The sequence below is a fragment of the Panthera leo genome, chromosome B2, assembly GCF_018350215.1.
Source record: "Panthera leo isolate Ple1 chromosome B2, P.leo_Ple1_pat1.1, whole genome shotgun sequence".
In the NCBI taxonomy this organism is placed as follows: domain Eukaryota; kingdom Metazoa; phylum Chordata; class Mammalia; order Carnivora; family Felidae; genus Panthera; species Panthera leo.
In genome coordinates, this window is record NC_056683.1 from 31839995 (window position 1) to 31860525 (window position 20531).

At 57.9% G+C, this 20531-nt stretch overlaps 1 protein-coding gene across 2 annotated transcripts in view; it reads right to left on the bottom strand.

The window, feature by feature from the left end:
• Positions 1-363: 363 nt before the first annotated feature.
• Positions 364-20531, bottom strand: part of COL11A2 (collagen type XI alpha 2 chain) — a 30282-nt gene continuing 10114 nt past the window's right edge. For both annotated transcript variants that reach the window (XM_042938418.1, XM_042938417.1), the window contains 58 exons: positions 20293-20352; positions 20149-20190; positions 19861-19923; positions 19410-19484; positions 18850-18936; positions 18562-18618; positions 18340-18393; positions 18198-18251; positions 18046-18099; positions 17824-17877; positions 17565-17618; positions 17438-17482; positions 17262-17315; positions 16786-16830; positions 16560-16613; positions 16326-16370; positions 16135-16188; positions 15844-15888; positions 15553-15606; positions 15383-15427; positions 15100-15153; positions 14677-14784; positions 13550-13603; positions 13201-13254; positions 13058-13102; positions 12919-12972; positions 12748-12792; positions 12563-12616; positions 12414-12467; positions 12140-12193; positions 11618-11725; positions 11380-11469; positions 11123-11176; positions 10780-10887; positions 10534-10641; positions 10338-10391; positions 10179-10232; positions 9887-9994; positions 9643-9696; positions 9373-9426; positions 9097-9150; positions 8881-8934; positions 8429-8536; positions 7966-8019; positions 7725-7778; positions 7535-7588; positions 6911-6964; positions 6536-6643; positions 6372-6425; positions 6161-6214; positions 5787-5894; positions 5597-5650; positions 5251-5286; positions 5007-5060; positions 4624-4891; positions 3807-3919; positions 3234-3440; positions 364-2496 (listed from right to left, as the gene is read on the bottom strand). In XM_042938418.1, the coding sequence (XP_042794352.1) occupies positions 2356-2496; positions 3234-3440; positions 3807-3919; positions 4624-4891; positions 5007-5060; positions 5251-5286; positions 5597-5650; positions 5787-5894; positions 6161-6214; positions 6372-6425; positions 6536-6643; positions 6911-6964; positions 7535-7588; positions 7725-7778; positions 7966-8019; positions 8429-8536; positions 8881-8934; positions 9097-9150; positions 9373-9426; positions 9643-9696; positions 9887-9994; positions 10179-10232; positions 10338-10391; positions 10534-10641; positions 10780-10887; positions 11123-11176; positions 11380-11469; positions 11618-11725; positions 12140-12193; positions 12414-12467; positions 12563-12616; positions 12748-12792; positions 12919-12972; positions 13058-13102; positions 13201-13254; positions 13550-13603; positions 14677-14784; positions 15100-15153; positions 15383-15427; positions 15553-15606; positions 15844-15888; positions 16135-16188; positions 16326-16370; positions 16560-16613; positions 16786-16830; positions 17262-17315; positions 17438-17482; positions 17565-17618; positions 17824-17877; positions 18046-18099; positions 18198-18251; positions 18340-18393; positions 18562-18618; positions 18850-18936; positions 19410-19484; positions 19861-19923; positions 20149-20190; positions 20293-20352 (4092 nt within the window). In that variant the 3' untranslated portion in view covers positions 364-2355. The remainder of the gene's footprint in view (positions 2497-3233; positions 3441-3806; positions 3920-4623; positions 4892-5006; positions 5061-5250; positions 5287-5596; positions 5651-5786; positions 5895-6160; positions 6215-6371; positions 6426-6535; positions 6644-6910; positions 6965-7534; positions 7589-7724; positions 7779-7965; positions 8020-8428; positions 8537-8880; positions 8935-9096; positions 9151-9372; positions 9427-9642; positions 9697-9886; positions 9995-10178; positions 10233-10337; positions 10392-10533; positions 10642-10779; positions 10888-11122; positions 11177-11379; positions 11470-11617; positions 11726-12139; positions 12194-12413; positions 12468-12562; positions 12617-12747; positions 12793-12918; positions 12973-13057; positions 13103-13200; positions 13255-13549; positions 13604-14676; positions 14785-15099; positions 15154-15382; positions 15428-15552; positions 15607-15843; positions 15889-16134; positions 16189-16325; positions 16371-16559; positions 16614-16785; positions 16831-17261; positions 17316-17437; positions 17483-17564; positions 17619-17823; positions 17878-18045; positions 18100-18197; positions 18252-18339; positions 18394-18561; positions 18619-18849; positions 18937-19409; positions 19485-19860; positions 19924-20148; positions 20191-20292; positions 20353-20531) is intronic.

Genomic DNA, 20531 nt, shown 5'->3' on the forward strand with positions numbered 1-20531 from the left:
CCGGAAGGGGGTTGTCAGAAGCCTTCAGGACTTGGAGATTAAGACCGAGGGCGAGTGATCCCAAAAACCCGTCCACCGCCTGACCCCGTAAAGATAAGATCAGGGGGCTTCCACTCGGCCTTTTGGGCTGAGGGAGTGAGGAGGGTTCAGTTGGGGACGAAGAAAGGGGCAACGTGTTAGGAAGGTCTTACTCCGCTTGCCCTTTAGTTGGCCGAGGGCTTGGCGCCGGCACCAGGGGGCAGCAGAGGCGGAGAGATGCGAGAAGGGCTTTTCACCTGCAAACGGTTTCCCTGCCCACCGTCTCTGCCAGGCTGGGCCTCTAGGCCCCATAGGAGAGCTTCTTTGGATCCAGAATGAGCTAGCTCCACCACTCCAGGGTTTCAAAGATCGGGGTTCTGTCCTCAGGGGACGGGGACGATCAAGGCTGTGCCGTCGGGATCCGCCAGGAGAGGCGGGGCGCTGCCTACCGGGACCCTGGGTCCCTCCCAGTCCCCCCCCAGGGGGTCTGCGGCCTCCGGTGGGACACCGTACACACCCTCGCTCGGACACCCGCAGCCGGATGGCGAGCGAGGAAGGGGTGTCCTGACTGGGATGAGGCCCTGGACTAAGTTTCATTCTACTGCCAGGACGGGCAGGAGCCAGGAAATCCTGTGTGAGGATGAGCAGCCCCACGGGAGGTGGGGAGGCCAGCTAGCGATGCCTGGCTGAGCGGCTGCCCTGAACTGAAGGGACCTACCCAGACACCTGACCCGGAGGGCACAGAGCTGCTGAATAAGCCCTAAGAGGGGCCCCTGGGGAAAGAGGAAGCGGGGGCAGCACAGCATGTGATGAGACTAGGACTGTGCACCTTGACACAGAGAGAAGCCCGGCACTACGTAGCTGGGAATGCACACAGGTATGGGCAGGACACGAGGTGACCAGAAGTCCAGGGGCAGGAAACGCGGTCTTGGAAGGAGACAAGGTCCTTATTTGCAAAGAGTTTAGACCAGACCTTCTAAGCACCCCCTTCCAGCCCTGAGGTCCTAAAAATGGGGAATTGGGGTGCGGGGGAGGTTGTGCTGGACCTGGAAACAAGGAACCCAGAAACATGCCAGCACCTGTGTGGGACAGAACCCTGGGCTCCCACCTGATGTCACCGGGAGATCAGTTTGGCGGTCCGCACTTGTCAGCCAGGTTTTATGAACTCTTTTCTGGGCCCTGACACCGCAAAAGGACAGGCCCCTCTGGGGATAGGGATTAAGCCTTCCATTTCTGGTAACAGCTCAGCAGGCAAAGAGGGGTATTGGATGGGGGCCCGGGTGGGGATTGAAATAACAACACAAGCACCACACTCATAAGCCCAGGAGGGGACAATCACATTATTTAACCATCAGTCAGAAAGGACACTGGGCATGGGGCTAGACAAGGTCCTGGGAGTCCCTTCCATCCATATGCCACACATTAACCCTTCCATTGCAGGATCAGGGAAGGCGAGGGAGGGAGGCTCAGGGGTGGGACCAGGGTGGCCAGGCTGGCGGTGGAACACTCAGCGGGCTGAGTCGTGGCCATTTACCAGCTGATGAGGAAGAAGCATTTCGATATTTCAACAGCGCTGAATACAGGCCCTGCACTCACCCCTCGCTCTTCTGTTCCGCCCCTGGGGGCTCGGCCTGCTCCCCAAGTAGCAGGCGGTTCCTGCAAGCCCCAGACCAAGTGAGAGACAGCCGGTGTGGGGGTCAGGGAGCCAAACACCCGGTAGGGGGAGATGAGAAAGCCCCACACTGGACAGAGAGAGTCAGACCCTGAGGCAAAGGAGACCATATATTCCAACATTCACAGTGGGTGCTACAGGCGGGCTGTGAGGGAGGTGGGGTTTGGCCTGAAAACCTCCCCCCACAGTCACTGAGGAAAGCCCTGAGGCAAGGAGGAGGGTGCCGGGGCTCACCCCTGGAGAGCCCTGTCTCCAAAGTCCGCTGATTTTTGTTGGCATTTCTCTCTTTATCTTGTTTGTTCTTTTGTTTTCCACTCTTTAAATAATTAATATAATTACTTTTAAATACAAAATACACAGTGTCCTTTCTCTTCTCTTCTGCTTGTTTGGGGTGATTGGGAGGTGCGTTTTAAATAAGGGTCTCGGCTGTCCAACGGGTCACAGGCTCCAAGTGGGAGGACCAAGAGCCCCAGATGCCACCCCTCCCCTGGGGCGTCCCGGCACCCGCCTCACCCCTCCCCTGGTCTGCCCCTGGCTGGGGGCTCCCGGTGCCCTGGCCCGAAGCCACCGATGGTGAGGAGCCCTCTCGGGAGGTGGCACAGAGCTGATGCTGTGGGATCCCAGGTGGGCCTGGTTTCGACGGACAGGGTCAGACAGAGGAGGACCTAGCCCGTGAAGCAGACAGGCCCCAGCAGCACCCCTCCCCGCTTCGGGGGGGCCCCCAGGTCTGAGAAGGAGGCGTCCAGCACTGGTAGCTGCTCCAGCACCGGTGTTCGCACCTCCAGCACCGTGCGGCCTTGCTGTGTCTTGAGGGGGGAGACGGGACAGAGGGAGCAGTGAGCGTGGTGGAGGCGTGCACACGCCCCACGGGCCCCCCAGCCTCAGGCCTGGGCTCGCCTCTCCTCTGAGCGCCCCTAGCTGCTATTCCCCCCCCCCCCCCCGTCCCTGTCACATGATCCAACTTGCTAGATTTTCTTCTTCAAATTTCTTCCAGAGCATCAGGATTGGGAACGTGTGCGCATATCTGTGCTCCTGAACGAGTCTGTGCAGCCTTGGGTTTGTCCTTGAGATTGTCTACGTGTGGTGGTTGTGTGAGTCTGTGGGACTCCAGAGGGATGTGTAAACACGTGTCCGTGGTGTAATCGTGTGATAATATCTGACATGATTCCACATGTTGTGTGTCCCCGTGTGACCCTGTCCGGACAATTCTGGGGATGTATGTACAGACGATGGGTGTCTAGGTCCTCCTGTGCCTTCCTGGGATGGGTGATTTGCACCCCCGTGTGCCTCTGTTGGGCAGCCTGTGTAAATGAGTGCACGAGCCTGCACGACTCACTCTGGGTGATGCTGGTGTGTGCGCGCAGGTGAACCCCACCTTCCATCCTTTCCACCCCGCCCCCCCATCGCCCCCGTCTGAGCTCCCTCAGGCATATCTGACACCGAGAAGCTGGACTCCTCCTGCTCTTCCTGGTGCCTCTGCCCAAAAGGTCTTCCCCCAGCCTGACTCTGGGATCCACCCCCACCCAGCTCTTCCGGTTCCCACCTGACAGCCGTCTCTGAATTCCTTGACGTAGGGGCTGGTCTCCAGGCTCAGCTCATCCTCGTTGGCCCCCCGGAGCTTCAGGGGACCATCTCGGGCCATCCCAGAGCACGGGTAGGAGACATCCTGGTGGGCTGAGACGCTGAGCAGCCGCAGGAAGGTGAGCTGGACCACACCTACCGGGGAGCCTTCTGAGTCCACGTAAGAGAACTGGCAGGAGAGAGGGCCACAGTCAGGGGCAGACAGAGACGGGCTTGCGGGGCGTCTACAGACGCAGGGTAGCTGGGCCACGGTCAGGGGCAGGGAATGGGTGGGCAGAAAGGGCTGGGGGAGAAACGAGGGGCCAGAGTGGGAGCCAGGGACTGAGGGTAAACAAGAGGCAAACTTTGTCTTGGGTTGTCAAGGGAAGGAGACACAGTGAGCGGCAGAGGGCCAGTGAGAAGGAAAGAGTCAAGGAAAGAAGCGGCAGCAGGCTCCGCAGGGGCGAGGGTGCCTGTCACATAAACCTAGAAACCACTAGGCCCTGACTGGGCCATGCTATGGGGCAGGGATGAGCAGTCAGGCGCCAGCTCTCACTTGTGTGACATCATCCCGGGGCGTCACGCATGTTTCCCCTCCTGCTGTAAAGTTGCAGAAAACCCGGAAGGCATCCCGAGCACAGCCCTGGTTGGGGTCGACCCAGTACTCTCCTGTTGGGTGAGGGAGAAGGAAGGATCAGCGCCCCAACAGGTGGGACCCAAGGTGCTCCTTGCCTCCCTTCCCACTTCTCCCCCGACGCTGCTCCAAACCCCAGCACTCCCTCCCACGTCCTCCCCCCTTGACCTCCTCCCCACATGCTTCCCTCATGACCTCACCACCATGCCCTCCCCCCTTGACCTCCCTCCCATGACCTTTCCCCCATACCCTCCCCACCATGCCCTCCCCACCATGCCCTCAGTCTCCTCGTCCCATTCTCCCCCAGAGCCCCACACCACCACCCACCCTACTTCACATTCCATCATCGCTTACACCCCTGCCCGTCTGTGGCACCCCTCCCCCCAGCAGCACCCCCAGGCTCCCAACGGAGGAGGCAGGAGCGCTGACATCCTCACGGGGATACAACACGTGATTGTAGATTCGCACACACGGCCATCCGTGTAAATGCGAGCACACGTGTACACGTGTGTATGTTTGTCGCTTCCCGTAGGCAGCAGGCTGATGATGAGCTGCCGTGCACTGGGAGGACCAGATCAACTGGGAAATATGGAAATACTTCTGACCTAGTTGGCAAAGAGCTGCCCTTCCAAGCCCCTCAGCGCTCACCCCCACCCCACACCTTCCCCAAGAACCCCCTCCATCCATTCTGCTTTTCAAGCCCACACTGTTATTTTTGTTTCCTGAGGCCGGCACTGACCATCAGGCAGCTCCGGGTGGCAGAGCTTCAGGTCCTGGCAGGTGCGAGCGGGGCTGTCCTGGGTCCCTGTTGGCCGCCTCATCTGCTCAATCTCCTCCCGCAGGGAGTCCAGTGAGCCAAAGATCTCCTCCAGCCCCCCAGCACTGCCCGGAGCCCCCCCAGCCGGTATGGCCTCGTCCTCTTGCATCAGGCGGCTTCCGTCCACCGAGCGCCGAGTCTTTTTGGGCATCTGGATGGGCAGGGGCTGGATCACCTCGCCCGGGGGGCCCTGGGTGGAGAGACAGATGGAAAGGGTGACAGGCAAGGTCGATATGAGGGTGAAATGGAGAAACACTGGGACAGAGAGGGACAGTCAGAGAAGCAAGCCCCGGCTTGTAACTTACCGGGTGTCCCGGAGGACCCTGGACGCCCTTCTCTCCCTTGGGTCCAGCTGGGCCCTGCCAAAGGAGTAGATAGGTCATGGAAGGGTCAAGAGGTCAAGCATGTGATCAGGGCCACAGAAGGGTCAAATCAGTCTCCAGGCCAGGGAGGAACTCCACTGGAGGGAGCACATTTGCCCGGGAGAGAAAGTGTCAAGTCCAGCTGGGGGAAGGGGGCAGAGCTCAGAGCTGGCTGGGGGTCACTCACTGTGGCTCCTTTGGCTCCTTTGGGGCCAGCAGGTCCCTGTGAAATGAGGTTACAAGACAGAGATGGTCAGCACAGGGGACGGTCGGGATATGGAGAAATGGAGATGCAAAGTCATGAGTCCACAGACCCTGGCTTTACCGCAGGAGGGGCAGGTGTGAGGGAACACGGGGACATTTGGGAGGCCCCGAAAGGACGGGGGAGGAAATGCTGCAGATGTAAGGACATATGGAGGACCCTGGGACCTATGCTGGTTAGGCTGGTGGTTGCCATGGAAGCCATTGGGGGATTTTGGAGGGGGGAGCAGTGGGGTTTAGGGGATTTTGTGAGGAACAGATGGGGTACTCACGGGGAGGCCAGGGGGCCCTCCAGGACCAATAGGCCCAGACGCTCCTGGGATACCCTAGGAAGGAGAGGGGCGTGGTTCAACTGGGTCCTCCTCCACACCCCCTCCCTCACCCCTTTCTCCACCTCCACCCTCACCCCCAACACGAATCCCCACACTCATCCTCCCAGACCTTTCAGGACCATGTCCTCACCGTCTCTCCCTTCTGTCCAGCGGAGCCCTGGGGGCCAGGAAGTCCCCGATCACCCTTCTCACCCTGCTCCCCAGGGGGCCCGATCAGTCCGATGAGACCTGGATGACCCTGGAGAAAGGACAAGTGGTCAGGGGGGTGCAGAGAGGAGACACGTGGATGCAGAAGAAGGAGCCCATGGGGGTGAGAGCGCAGAAGGCAAGAGAGACTTAGGCACAGGGTCTGACAGAACAGGGCCTGTGAACGGTCGTCACTGAGTAAGGACCCCCAGAGATGGTGCTGGAGCCCTGAAGCATAGTGGTGGGCACTCAGGGTCCCCCTAGGCTTCAAGGGTGAGGGTGAGGGGAGATACCTGGCCGCATATCTGTGTCACTCACCTTCTCTCCCTTGGCTCCGACATCACCCCGGAGGCCAGGAAGCCCCGGAGGTCCCTGTGGGGAGACAGGAAGTCACTCTCTCCAGGGAGGGGTGGGACCAGGCCCTCTGGCCACCACTTCCCACTTCCTCCGGGGCTTCAGCTGGATTCCCCCTGCCCCAGGGAACCAGCATCCTCACCCCGACCCACCCCACTAATCCACAGTCACTCACCACAGGACCTGGAGGCCCAGCCTGGCCCGGGGCCCCAGGACGGCCTTGCTGACCCTGCAGATTCAAGGAGGCCACAGAGGTGAGGAAAAGTGTCCCCACACAGGTACCCCTCAAGGCCGCTTACCCCTCCTACCCCAGCCAAGCCTTTCCATTCCATTACTCACCACTGAGCCTGGGAGACCTCTTAACCCATCAGGACCAGGTTTCCCTGCTGGGCCTGCAGGGCCCACGGGGCCTGTCTTCCCCGGGGCACCTACAGCGCCAGGATCCCCCTGAAACACATACAAGGAATGAACCTTAAAGGGCAGAGGAAGGGAGTATGGGTGGTGGTAGGGGGTCCAAGGCGGACTGGATGAAGCAGAGAGGAGGGGCCAAACCCCAGGAGCCCCTTGAGCAGGAGTAAGTATAGGGAACGGAACCCCCATCCGAACAAGAGGCTCAACATAGAGGAGGTCAACACAGGGTAGACATCTAGAGAGAGGAGTCTGAGGAACCAGAGGTGCCAGGAGACGGAGGGAATATTCCAGCCTCTCCCTTACCTTGGCCCCCTTCTCTCCTTGCCGCCCCTCAGGACCAGTTGTGCCAGCGGGACCCTGCAGATGGATACAGGAAGGAAAAGTCGGTGAGGTAGTGAATAGCCAGGCTCAGCCTCTTTCTCCTCCCTGTCCTACTGGGCTCCAGCGAGCATGCACGCGCACTCACACACACACTTGGGCGTGCACAGACGCAGTCACAGAAGCTGAGCCACAGATAAGCTGGTACAGCTGCACCCGTTGTTAAAATACCGAGTAGTTCTGTGCATCTCGCAAAAAGCCACTTGCCCACACACCATCTAGTGCTCCACCTCCTGCCCCAGCAACTAGAGGGTTAATCTTTGGCCTAGCGGGGGCCCTCCAGGAAAGCTAGCCCCTTCCTCCAGTGTCCGTTCTGATCAGTTGGTGAATACCACCGCCCCTGGCAAGAATATACATAGCAAAACCCAACAACAGACACACTCAGTTATACACAGACACTTAAAAATACAAATGTTCACACACATGTGCACCCCACCCAAGGACAGCCTAGATCCCAAGCACCTCCCTGCCCATCCCATGTGTTACTGTCCCATCCTCTATCCACCCTAAGGACTGCCCCACAAGTTCCCAGGTGTCCACCTCACTTACCCGCTTCCCAAGTGGTCCAGGGGGTCCATTCTCCCCAGTGGGACCAGGGGATCCCTATGGAGGAAGGAGTAGGGGTGAATGAGTGGTTAGCCTCCAGCCAGTGGACCCCTCAGGAGTAGGGCACAAAAAGGGGGCAATGGGCCTGAAGGCTTGGGCTCCGTGGTGGAGGGAGGGGTCACTGGTCACTCACGGGCTGTCCTGGCTCTCCATCCTCTCCTCGGTCACCCTTTGCACCATCCTGGCCCTGCAGGGATGAACCAAGGTCAAGGGTTGCCCCAACCTGGCTGGCATCAGCCCAAAACTGCTAATCCTCCCATCTCTCCACCTGCCCTGCCCCGCCCCCAGCTTCTCACACTCAAAACGCATCAGCCACATGGAGGCTCCGTACAGAAGCCCACCCTCTTTCCCCTCTTTCTCTGAGGAGGACTCACCCGAGGGCCACCTTCTCCAGGAGGGCCAGGATCACCAGGAAAACCAACAGGACCCTAGTCCAGAAAAGAACAGGGCAAGGTCACAACCCCCTAAGCCTACCCAGAGCCAACACAGACCCCCATGGGCACATGTGACACCCTCCCTCTCTGCAGGCAAGGCCCGCCTGCACCCCCTGAGAAGATGGTCTCCTGCACCCACATTTCTCACCTCATGCACTTTGTGCCTTCTAATGCTTTCGTGGAATTAATTAGAAGGCATCTCTCACTTTCTATCTCTGGATTCCAGACCCCATACATCCCTCCCAGATCTCATTCCCAGAGACTTCCACCCAAGTACTCCCCCCATCCTTGGGCTCTCCCCACTCCAAGACCCTCCCACTCACACACACCCATATTCCCAGGTCTCTCATTCCCAAGGCCCTCCTCCCAGCCCTGCCCCCCCCCCCCCCCCCGCCAAACTCACAGGGTTCCCTTTGGGGCCATCATCACCGGTGGGGCCTTTAGGCCCTGGTGGTCCGGCCTCTCCTGGCTGCCCCGATTCTCCTTTCTCCCCACGCTCCCCACGTGGGCCCTGGAAGATGAATGGAGGGTACAGATGGTCCCAAAGGGGTCCTGAAGATCAAGGATGCAGTCCCTGCTTCCAAAACACCTTCAGCCTCCCCTCTGTCCCCTCAGTGACAGCAGGATGCACACAGAAAGTCAAGCCCACAGGGAATCATCTGGTCCCTCTTCCCTTCAAAGAAAGCGTGTGGGGCTCACTCAGACCCAGGGGTCCAATCTCCCTGATTATGGGGAGCACAGGCTCCTGGGCTGTAGAAGAGCTCCAGCTCTAGCAGATCACACATCGGGGGTGGGGCGCTGAGGTTGAGGAAGGTGATGGGGATTAGGGAGCAAGGCCTCAGAGCTTTCATTCACCTTGACACCTGGCTCGCCCTGGACCCCTGGAGATCCTGATTCTCCTGGCTCTCCCTGAAAGAAGACTGGGGTCAAACACCTCCTTCTTCCCCAAAATCCTGCTATTCCCCCCCCATCTCATTTTCTTTTGCCACCCCCAACCAAAACTAACAGACCAGATCCAACCCTCATACCCCCGCCAAGGCGAGTCCATTCATTCACCCCCTTCCCAGTTACCTTCTCTCCAGGGGGACCCAGGTTCCCAACACCTCCCGGGGGACCTTGCGGACCCTGAAAGAGGAACAGAAGTTAGGGTAACTGCTTAAGGAAGGAGGTGACATTCCAGAGACAGAGCCTGGATGAGCGCCAAGGTCACAGCAGTGAGACAGTGGGAGGCCTTCCAGGCCAGAGGCTTCTCTCGGCAGCTGAGATGAGACTAGAGTTTATAGTCTGAGGAAAGGGAGGCAGGACTGGCCACATTGATCTGAAGGGACAGAGGCTAAGAGGACTCACATCAGCTCCATTGGGTCCAGCTGGGCCTCGAGGTCCTGGGGGGCCCGGAGGTCCCTGGGAAAAGCAGATAGGGCAGAGATGAGAAGGAAGAGAAAGAGCATTAGGCACACAGAAATGGCAGAGGGCTGGGTGAGGCAGACATCCTGGGGGGGGGCAGGGGACGGGGACAACCCTACCAGGGAGCAGGGGCATCGGTGGCAGTGGGGTGTTGGGGCCGCTGGATGGGGGGGTGACTAGTAGGTGGGCTTGGGGCTAGGGGGTCACACTCACCATAGGGCCCACATCTCCTGTTTCTCCTTTCTCCCCCGAGGGGCCTGGCAAACCCTGTGTGGGGGTACACAGCACGTGCCCAGATGACCAACCCCCTAGAGCACAGCTCCAGGTACACAGTGCCCTTCCCTCCAATCCCACACGCCCCCTAGTCCTCAGCAGCAGGGGATGGTGGGGGTCTGGGGCAGACATCAGACCCATCCTGACCCCACCTCTCAGCCCCTGCCTCTTCCTTCCAACTAACCTGTAGGCCAATGGGTCCCGGGGGCCCATTGAATCCTCTTGTTCCTTCATCGCCTTTGGCTCCAAAGTGTCCCTGGGGCCCCCGAGCTCCGGGCTCCCCATCTGCTCCCTGAGGTGGAGAGAGGGCAGGGACAAGGACACAGAGACAGTCATGGGTCAGGTGTTCTCTATTCACAAACTCCACACTGAGCTGGGCACCAGGCCCAGAGCCCCCACAGGGCAAAGCGGAACTGAGGGCAGACTAGAGGCTGCCAGTGCCCCTGCTGGGGGCAGACAGGGCATCAGTCACTCACCGCTGCTCCAGGTTGCCCCACGGGACCAACGGGCCCAGGGGGTCCAGGAGGGCCCTGCAGGGGAAAAGGAGAGTCAAAGACACCAAAGACAGGAAGAGAGATCAGGTGGAAATGAGGCTAAAGGTCAGAGGTCAGAAGTCAAAAGTCATGGCCACTTACATGTTCACCCTTATTCCCTTTAGTGCCCTTCTGTCCAGGGTCTCCCACCTCACCCTGCAGGGAGAAGGCAGGTGAGATATTACAGAAAGGACCTGGATGAGGCAGGGAGGTTAAGACAGGAAAGGGGATGGGAGGTATGCCCAGATCATCGATCTCATCTGGAAAGATTGGGTCCAGGGTCTGTGGGTTCCCACACCTTGTCTCCATCCTCTCCTGCCACGCCTGGGGGTCCAGCGGGACCAGGAAGCCCCACAGGGCCCTGCACCCCATCTCGGCCAGTTGGACCAATGGGGCCCTTCTCACCCTGTAGGAAATGAAGAAAGGAGTCATGACCCGGAATCATCACCTTCAAACACCCTCATAGGAAACCCTCCAGAGCCCAGCAGCTCACAGCTCACAGACCCCTCCCCAGTGTGTGTCTCTCCAGGGACCCCACACTCACCGGGACACCTTTCTCTCCTGCAGCTCCAGGGGGACCCTGTGGGCCAGGGCGCCCTGGGGGGCCAATGGGTCCCCCTGATCCTGCTGCACCTCGCTCCCCAGGGGAGCCCTGAAACAGGAAATGGAGTCAGACTCCCAAGGAGGAGACCACAGCCCACCCACACCAGAGGACCCCTGACCATGGTTCCCAGAAGAATAGCCCAAAATTGGATGCACTATGGCTGACCCTAGGCTCCCTCTGCCCAGTCCCACGGTCTTGCCTAGATCCAGATGCCACTCTTCATCCTTCCACACCCACTCTTTCCTGGGTCCTCCCTCCTGTCCCCCAGGGTCCCCAGACTCACTGCAGGGCCAGGAGGACCAGCCGGACCTTCGTTTCCCTTCAAACCGGGTCCACCCTATGAACCAGAGATTTGGAGCAACAGATGTGAGACAGGAGGGTGGGACACAACAAGAATGAGGGTCCAAGAGACATGCAGGGAAGGATGAAAGTCGAGGGGGGGCAGGCTCAGAGAAATGGGGGTGGGGTGACACTGAGGGATGCCAGGACAGCAGTAACTTTTCTCAGGCAATGCGGCTGGGAGATTGGGTTCACACTCACGGCAATGCCCGGGAGGCCTCTCTCTCCTGGGAACCCCCTCAGACCAGCAGGTCCATCCTTCCCTGGGGCCCCTGGGGGACCAGGGTCACCCTAAAATGAAACACAAAGTGATGAGCCACAGCTACGCTCCCAGATTGGACAGAGAGATTTCTGGCCTTCTCAAATCCCCAATTAGCTGTTCCCTTCAGCACCCCAACCCTGGCCCCCCAAGTTTCCCTCTGCCTGGCCCTTTACCGACCTTTGTTCCTTCTTTTCCAGATGTTCCAGTCAGTCCCTGCTCTCCAGGGGGCCCTGGGGGTCCTGGGTGACCTCTCTCCCCCATGGGCCCAGTTTCTCCTGCTGCCCCCTGGGAAAGAGACAGAAAGATTCCATCTCAGACCCTCTGCCCGTCTCCCTGCCCAAACAGGCCACCCTGGCCACCCTGAAATAACCCCTCTGGAACCCTTTAGCTGTGCCCCAAAGCTACTGGGAGACTCCAAGGGCTCTGCTAGGCTACTGCGCTGGTGTTAACTCCCCAGTTTGGAGTAACCATACCACTTGTGTCCCCACTGGGGAACTGCCCCTTTGAGGCTCAAGAAGATGAGAACCGGCCCAGGAACCAGACTGAAGTTGGGGTCCCTGCTCCAAATTCCAGCCCCGGTGGGGTGGGGGGCAGGTCAGGCAAAGCAGAGGCTGGGGCATGTGATTGGAAACAGGGAGAAAAGGGGCAGAAAGACTAACTCCAGGGTCTGGGGTCCATTCTCTCAGAGGGCAGACATACCTGAGGTCCCACCACCCCTGGAGGGCCAGGGGGGCCAGTCTTCCCTTGGAAACCCTGAGAGAGGAAGAGGAGAGAGCAGTCAAAGCATATCAGGCATGGACACTGTGGGATGGACACCAGGTTCCCAGAGGAACGGCAGGGTCACCACCAGGTCCTTGGCCATGGGTCTGAGCAGCACCAGGTTGATCTCCACTCTGCCAGAAGAACCTCCCTGGTGGGCCTTCCAGACAGCTCTGGAAGTTGAAGGTCTCAGGGGGCCAGGGGCATCACTTACCACTTCTCCTCTCTGGCCTGGGTGTCCTGGCAGCCCGTCCTTCCCAGGGGGACCCTGGAAGGGGTTCAGATGTCAGGTGAACTCTGAGCTGGAAAGGAGGATGGAGAAGAAGGATTCACAGAACCAAGGCAGGTCAGAGGTCAGCTTACCGGAGGTCCTTTGGGGCCAGGAAATCCATTGGGGCCTTGAGGTCCAGGGAGACCCTAGAGACAGAGCTGGGTTGAATCAGGAGAATGGGCAGGGGATGCAGCTTCCCCCCTGGGGTGAGAGGGCATGGGCTCCACTCAAGCTCCCTGGGGAGCATTAGGGATCAGGAGACTCAAACCACACTCACCCTTTCTCCAGGGGGCCCATGGGGGCCATCACCACCTGATGTTCCCTGTGGGGGGAAAGAGGATCAGAAGGCAAGAAGAGCTGCTTTCTAGCTATCCTGGAAGTCAGAGGAGTCAACGGGGAGCTGGGTTAAGGGCCAGATGGTGGATGGAGCCCTGCCAAGACCACTAACCTTAGCTCCAGACTTCCCCGTGGCACCTCGGGGTCCCCGCTGACCCCGTGGACCCTAGAGAGAGGGGAGGGGAGTTGTCAGAAAAATCCCAAAGCACCTCTTTGGATCTTGAGCCACGTGTCTGCCCCCCTGCACTCACCGTGGGGCCCCGCTCTCCCCGAGGCCCTGATTTCCCTGACAGGCCCTGGTAGGAAGGAAGCAGAGACACCACATCACCCAGGGCATGACTCCCCCCAACAGAGCAGCTCTGCCCTCTACACCCTCTCCCTTCCCCCAGCTTACCCGGGCTCCCTTCTCTCCACTGGCGCCAGGAAAACCAGGAAATCCCAGGGAGCCCTGGTGAGGGTAGAGAAGGAGAAAATTGAAAAGTCACAAAAAAGGAGGACCTAGAAGAGTTAATAGGGGGTCAGAACTGGTGACAGAGGCAGCAGGAAGGGAGGACTATGCTCTGCCAATAACTAGGTGTCCTTGGGCAAACCCCTGCTGCTCTCTGGCCCTCTGTTCCCCCATCTGTGGAATGGGGGTGGACTAAATTCACTCTAGGGTCCCCCACTGCTCTGTCAGTCTGTGCTTCCTGGAATCAGGGGTCACAGAAGGGAAGAGGAAGGTCACAAAAGGGGCATCATATCACCTTGGGACCCTGGCGTCCAGGGTAGCCAGGCAGACCAGGAACACCCAGCTTGCCCTGTGGAGAGATAGGGAGCAGTCAGGAGCAAGAGGAGCCACAGATACCACTCCATCCCTGCCCCCAAGAGACCCCAAGCCCCAGAGACAGGAGCCAGCCCCTACCCGGCAAGGCTCCCCAGCAAACCTCCAGCCCCTGACCCCTCATCTCCTGTTCCACAGGCTGCCTGGCTTTTGTAATCTCTCCTTCCTGAGAGTAGATTTTCCCCAACTCTGGTGGTGGGATCTCACCCCTTCTGTGTCTCTAAATCTGCAGTTCCATCAAGTTCCTCAGGACTGTGATCCCTGCCTACCCTTCAACCTCAGCTCCCTTTCCCCAGTGCACACTTCTACTCCATCAAGACCAGTCCCCCTGCAGGCCCGCACACACCACACTCAGGAACGCCTCTGCCCCCACCCATGCTCTGCATCACCCCTAATCCCCCTGACATGCACCCCTTCCTCCTGATGCTTCAGGGCCCACCTTGCCCGGACAACTGTGAAGCAGAAGCTGGGAGCAGGGATTCTACAGCCTGACTGCCTGGGCGCAAACGCAGGCTATGCCCCTCACTCGCTGTGTGACTAACAAGTATCTTAACCTCTTGGTGCCTCAGTGAAAGCTCTCCGCAACACAGGGCTGTAGTGGAGCCTGCCTTGCAGGACTGATAGGACAAGCAGGTGGGGTGTTGGCACTCGGTGAGTGAGGGCTTGCTGGAGTTAGCTCTGCAGGTCTGGCTCACCTCCTCTTTGACTCTCCCTTCTTGGTATTTCTCCTGCTCTGAGTCCAGACACATTTTCACCCTGCCTTGCACCCATATACCTTATGCCAGCCTCATGCCTTGTCCTCACTTCTATGTCATGTAAATTCTCATGACAGGGACTTTTCCTTGACTTCTTATACATCCTCACCCCCACCCCTAACTGTCAGTGGCCAGGAGCAGCCTTCTACAGAGAGGTGAATAATTAATGGTCTTCAAATGACTAACTGACTCCAACTATTGGCACCCTAAAGTCGATCCTGATCCTAGTGCCAAGGCCTTCATCCCCTCCATGTCCCTAGAGCATATAGGCACAGACTCCCTCATCCCCGGTCACCTTCTCGCCCATGAGCCCAGGGGGGCCAGGGTCTCCAGTGGGTCCGGTACGTCCCTTTGGTCCCTCAGGACCATCTTCTCCCCTGGAACCAGGAACTCCAACCTCTCCCTGGGTAAGAGGGTTGAAGAGGCAAGTGTCAGGGACTGGGGGTATGGGCTGGGCTCCAAGAAGAGAGGTAGGCCTCGGTGAGACTGAGTAGGATCCCAGAGCTACTGCAGGACAGGGAAAGGGAGAGTGTTGTGACCTTCGGGCTGGTGGGACTCAGCTGTGGGGTTGTCATTCTGCCGGGGACAGGCTTTAAGGGGGAAAGACCACTGGATGGGGACTCTGTGGTTTCAGGAGATAAGCTAGTGATTGGAGGCTCCAAAATGGAGGAGGATCAGGACTTAGGGCTGGGAGGCCAGTGTGTGGGCTTCTACTCACCCTGTCACCTTTCACACCCATGTCCCCTTTGAACCCGGGAAAGCCATCCTCGCCCTGAGAAAAATGGGGGTGAGAGCTCATCAGAGATGATGTGGAAGGTGGGGGGAGGGGTCAGGAGGTAAAATGGAGCATTTTAGAAGATATGGGTAGAAGGGTGGATTTCAGAGCTGGAAAGCAGCACAGGGCAGGCTGGAGGACAGGAAGCAGGGGAAGAGCTGGACCAAAGGGGTGGTGCTGGGCAGAATGGAGGGAGGTGCTGGGAAGCTGGAGGCACGCTGCTCACCTTTTCACCCTTATGGCCCTTCAGACCACGAATTCCATCCACACCCTAGAATTAAAAGGGAGATAGAGACAGGGAGATCAGGGATGGAGGTTGGGAAGGATTGAGCTCCTGAGATCCCAGCTGCCTCCCCCAACCATAGTGCTTTATTTCCCAGCCTGGTTGTCCATTACCTTGACACCTCGAGGTCCCGGATATCCTAGAGGACCCTGAGGTCCAGATGGACCCTGGAAGAAGAAAAAGAGATACCTATAAAGGGGTCTCAGGGTGTGACTTATGGAGGCCTTGGGGGGTGGAAGAAATGGAAGAGACAACATTGGAATCTGGATAGGGATACAAGGCATGGGACCAAGAATACTTCAGCCACACATGAATGATAAGCCAAGGAAATTCCAAGGATTTTGAGGCCCCAAAGTCTGGGTAGAAACTCCTCCAGGAATGAAAGCAGGCATGGACCATCTCACCTGGTTTCCTTTGGTTCCAGGAGGACCTTCCTTCCCAGGGTGACCCTGCGGGTAAAGGAAGGAGAATGTGACATCTGGCCACTGTTACCTTCCCTGCACCCCTTCCTTCACTTCTTTAGCCCAGCTTTCCCTTGTGACCCTAATGAAGCCTAGTGACCATGGGCAGGCACCACCAGTGACCTCCTGGTGTAAGGAACACACTATGTAGATAGTCACCAAAGTCACTTGGAGGTCATTCACTGGGGTGGAGGGTCATGTGGAATTTGGATTAAGAGGTAGGGACCCACTCACCGGAGGTCCATCTGAGCCAGGCATGCCAGGGAGCCCTGGTTTCCCTCGGGGACCCTGCAGGAAGACAAGGAGGCTCAGGGTCACCAGTGGGATCAGGTCACACCATGGCTGAAGCCCCAGCCACACATTTAAGGCTCTCCCTACACCTCCCCCGGTGTATCTCCTGTCCCCCAAATCACTTAGTCACTTACCTTCTCTCCATGAGGGCCAATGGCACCCTGGGGCCCAGGGAGACCCTATACAGAGAGAGAGAGGAGTCACAGGAGCCCCACAGGGGTGGACTACTCTCTCCTATAGCCAGCATCCCCATTCAGAGCATGAGTGGTGAAGGCTTGAGACCTTTAATTTCCATCCAGGGTCTGAACCACTGTGGAAGCCCAGGGGAAGTTGCTAAAGATGGGGAGGGGTTGGACAGGACAACTCACCTGGGTTCCAGGAGTGCCCTGTTGTCCAGGAGGTCCTGGCTCTCCCTGGGGTCCCTAGAAACAAGCAACCAGGCAAGGATCAAAAGATGGTGACAACAAACTTAGGGCCAAGAGCTGAGTCGAAGCAGGGGCAGCAAGAGGGCAAGAACCAGAACCAAGCAGGGAGTCAAAATGGAAACAGGACCTTGGCTCAGGGCCAGGTGGTGTCTCTGTGCCCATTACTCACCAAACTCCCTTTGGGACCATGGGGACCATCCATGCCTCGGACTCCCTGAAACATGAGAGGGGCGTGAGCAGGCTGGAAGATGGGGCCAGGGCCCTGGAAGGACCTGTGGTTTCTGAGAGGCCCAGTCATTCCAGAGGGTGGGATGGGGCAGCCTGACATCGGTCAGACCTCCAATTCATCCCAAACCTAAGCAAACATAGCCAGCCCAGATCCACAGGGCATAGGTCTATGGGTCTGTGGGTTTGTGGGGTTTTGTTTTTCTTCAGAATTTTTTTAAGCTACCCTCAGAGCCTTTAGCACAGTGCACCATACGGCCCCGTAAGAGCACCTGGGAGTAAAGGCTGGAGCAGAGCTGGGGGCTGGGGGGGAAGGGAGAGGAAACCAGAAGTGTGGGAGGAAGAGGCAGCTAGAAAGGTTGGAGAGTTGGAAAGGTCAGGGGGTGAGGTCAGGGTCAGAAGTCAGGGATAGTCACATACCGGGGGTCCAGGAATACCAGGTGGGCCTTTGGGGCCAAGGAGACCTCGAGGTCCCTGCAATCAGGTGAGGGGAAGATATGGCATGTGTGGGCGAGAGGTAATATGTCTCCTTCATGCCCATGCCGCTCCCCTGACATCCCCAGAGACCCCCCTCACCAAAACCCCTAGACACTCACTGATTCTCCAGGCAGTCCCCGAGGCCCAATCTCCCCATCGTCTCCCTGGAGGAGGAAGACATGATGAAGCAGCCTCACCTTCCCCACTTCTCCCATACTGAGTCCCTTCCCTAGCCACAATACTTACCCGCTCTCCATCCTCACCAGGGGGGCCAGGAAGGCCCTGGGCACCAGTATCACCCTGGAAAATGGGGGAAGAGATAAGAGGGGCCTCAGAACCCCCAATTCAGGCAGATACTGACCCTCTTTAATTAACCAATCAGTTTCACCCATTGAGTTCCTCCTGGGACCCTCAGCCTCCTCCTCTTGCCTTGAGATCCCTACCTCCCCACCCCTCCATGGAAGGTCTACCCCTCATCACAATGCACTACCCCCAATATACTCACCCTATGTCCCTTCTCCCCAGGTAGCCCTGGGAGTCCATCAAAACCTCGGTCACCCTAGGGGAAGAGGGCAGCCCAAGTGAGGTCCCAGCCCTTTACCCACCCTATCCATCCCTACTTTGTCCTGAGTGCCGCTTCATGGGGAAACCTGGGGAATTTAGTAATCCCCAGAGCTTAGATAGTGCTAGAAGCCACAGACATCAGAGAGGGACCCATACTTGTTACCTTCACTCCAGGTTCTCCAGGCATCCCTCGAGCTCCATCAGCACCTGCTCGGCCCTGGGGTGCAAAGGAAGTGTCAGAGCAAACAGAGGCACATTCCTTCACACTTTGTGTGTGCCCTCTCTCCCACCCACACCCACCACACCCCCACTCACCCTTCGCCCAGCCTTGCCAGGAGGGCCTGTGAGGCCTTGAGGTCCTCTGGGGCCCTGGTGAGGGAGAGTCAGGGGCAGGGTTAAAGGGCATAGACAGAAAGGGAGGCCCTGGATGGGGGATCAAATGGGTGGGGCTTGTCACCTGAGGTCCTAGGTCTCCAGATTCTCCTTTCAGGCCAGGGCTCCCAGGCTGTCCCTGTGACAGAGAAGAGAGGTGGCTATGTTAAATGATACACCCAACAGTGACTTCAAAGCCCTCCCCAAAATAAGCAAAATAACTTTCAACATGGTCCCTTTCTAGAACTATCCCTACCCCCCCCCACACACACAAAGAACTCCATACCCCAATACCCCACTCACTCACCAAGGGTCCAGGGCGGCCTGTGTATCCCATGGGGCCAGGGGGTCCTCGGAGCGCCAGCTAGGGAAGCAGGGGACACAGCAGAGCTGAGGAAGAGGTAGCTGGAAACTCCCAACCCCAGTACACCTTCCACCTTCCAAATTTGCACTTCCACTCCTTGTATTCCCCCAAACCTTACTCTCAGCCTCAAACCAACCCAGACCTTACCCTCCTCCACAGTTACTCCAACCTACCCTTTCAATCCCTCCTAAAGTCTTCATTTGCCCTCCATGCCCCTCCAGCCTTATTTACCCGTGCTTGCTGCAGAATCGCCTGGGCCTGAGCCTCCTGGGCTGCTACCACAGGGCCCTTGTCACCCCCACCACTGCCAAACCGGAACTGAGGGGCAGAGAGAGAGGAAGGTGTAGGTTCTCTTCCAGGAAACCCATGTGACTCTCCCAACCAGAGGCTTCATCCAGAATTTCTGCCCCATCTCCCCGGTTCAGGGACAGCCCCACCCCATGCCTTCCTCCACTGTCTCCCACAGAAGTTTTCCAGATAATCACATAGAGATTTTCAGAAACTACTCGCATCTTCCTCCCCTACTCTCTGGCTTCTTCCTCTGGGAAAACTCTCCTAGAGTTTTTAGAAGCTCTAGACTTCCTGAAATATAGGATTTTCTGCCCAGTTCTAGATGATCCATGTTTGGTTCCAGGTCATCTAATGAGATCTAGTCCATCCACCTCAAAGATCAATCTCTTTGAGTTGATGGTCTTTAGAGAATCCTCCTTTGCTCTCCTGGTCTTCTGGTTCTTGGTGACAGAACATGATTCCCCTACCTTCCCCATTCCAAAGCCCAGAAGACAACTCACTGGGAGCATGAGCGATGTGCCAGGAGGTCCAGGGGCCCCATCTGATCCAGGGAGCCCTGCTCGGCCAGGGGGGCCCTGGAGTGGGGAGAAAATGAGGATAGGTGATAGGTAGGGAATGTTAGGGTCCTGGCATCATTGTGAATCCGTCTACAGGATAAATGTAGACTTTTCTAGATCTTTCCTGAACCCTCCCACTCCCACAGAGAAAAATGAGAGTGAGACACCAGATTACTCCCCTCCCCATCCAGAGCCTGTCCTCCTTTCTGGGTGTTGGAGAGCACACCAGCCCTTTGTTCATTAATCAATCTGCTAATGAGGAGTTATTGAGCATGGTGCCCCCATTGGGTTCTAGAGGCTCCTATGCAGCCCTTCCCTCATAACACACACACACACACACACACACACACACACACACACACACACGTGCATGTGCACACACGCTGCCCCTTACCCTCTCGCCAGGGTCTCCAACTGGGCCTGGGTTGCCCTGGATGCCAGGGGGACCAATCAACCCCTGAGGAACAAATGAAGAGTGGGTCAGGTGTGGCATTCACATAGAAGAGGGGTATGTGGCTGAAGAGTGGTCTCTATAAAAGAGATTTGAGGATCTTGGAAGCTTTGGAAGGATTCTCCAGAGTTCCAAGAAGGAAGCCTGGTCATATGTGGAGAAGGCAAAGATGATTGTGTAAGTAGGGTCTCTGAGAAAAGAATGGAGGCTAAAGGTCACAGCTAGACTCACCGCAGGGCCTTCTGGGCCAGGAGGCCCCTCCACCAGCATACCCTGTAGAGCCAAAGGTTGAAAGTCAGAGGCTACAGGGCTAGCAACCCACCTCCTTTTCTTCTTCCCCCTGCCTTCAGCTCAGTGATCAACAGACCAACTTACAGGTTCCAGCACCGCAGGTTCCCCCTTCTCTCCCTTCAGCCCCCGGGGTCCACGGGCAGCCTGAAGAAGACACACATGTAACCCCCAGTGGGACCGGTGAGCACCCAGGACACCAATACTACCCCCATCCTAACTCCTACTTTCTTTCATTCCCAGATCCTCTGGACACCTCCCTAACCCTACCCCCAAAGTCCCCCAGCCCTCTCCTAAGACTCCCTCTTCCCAGACCTCCCAAGCCT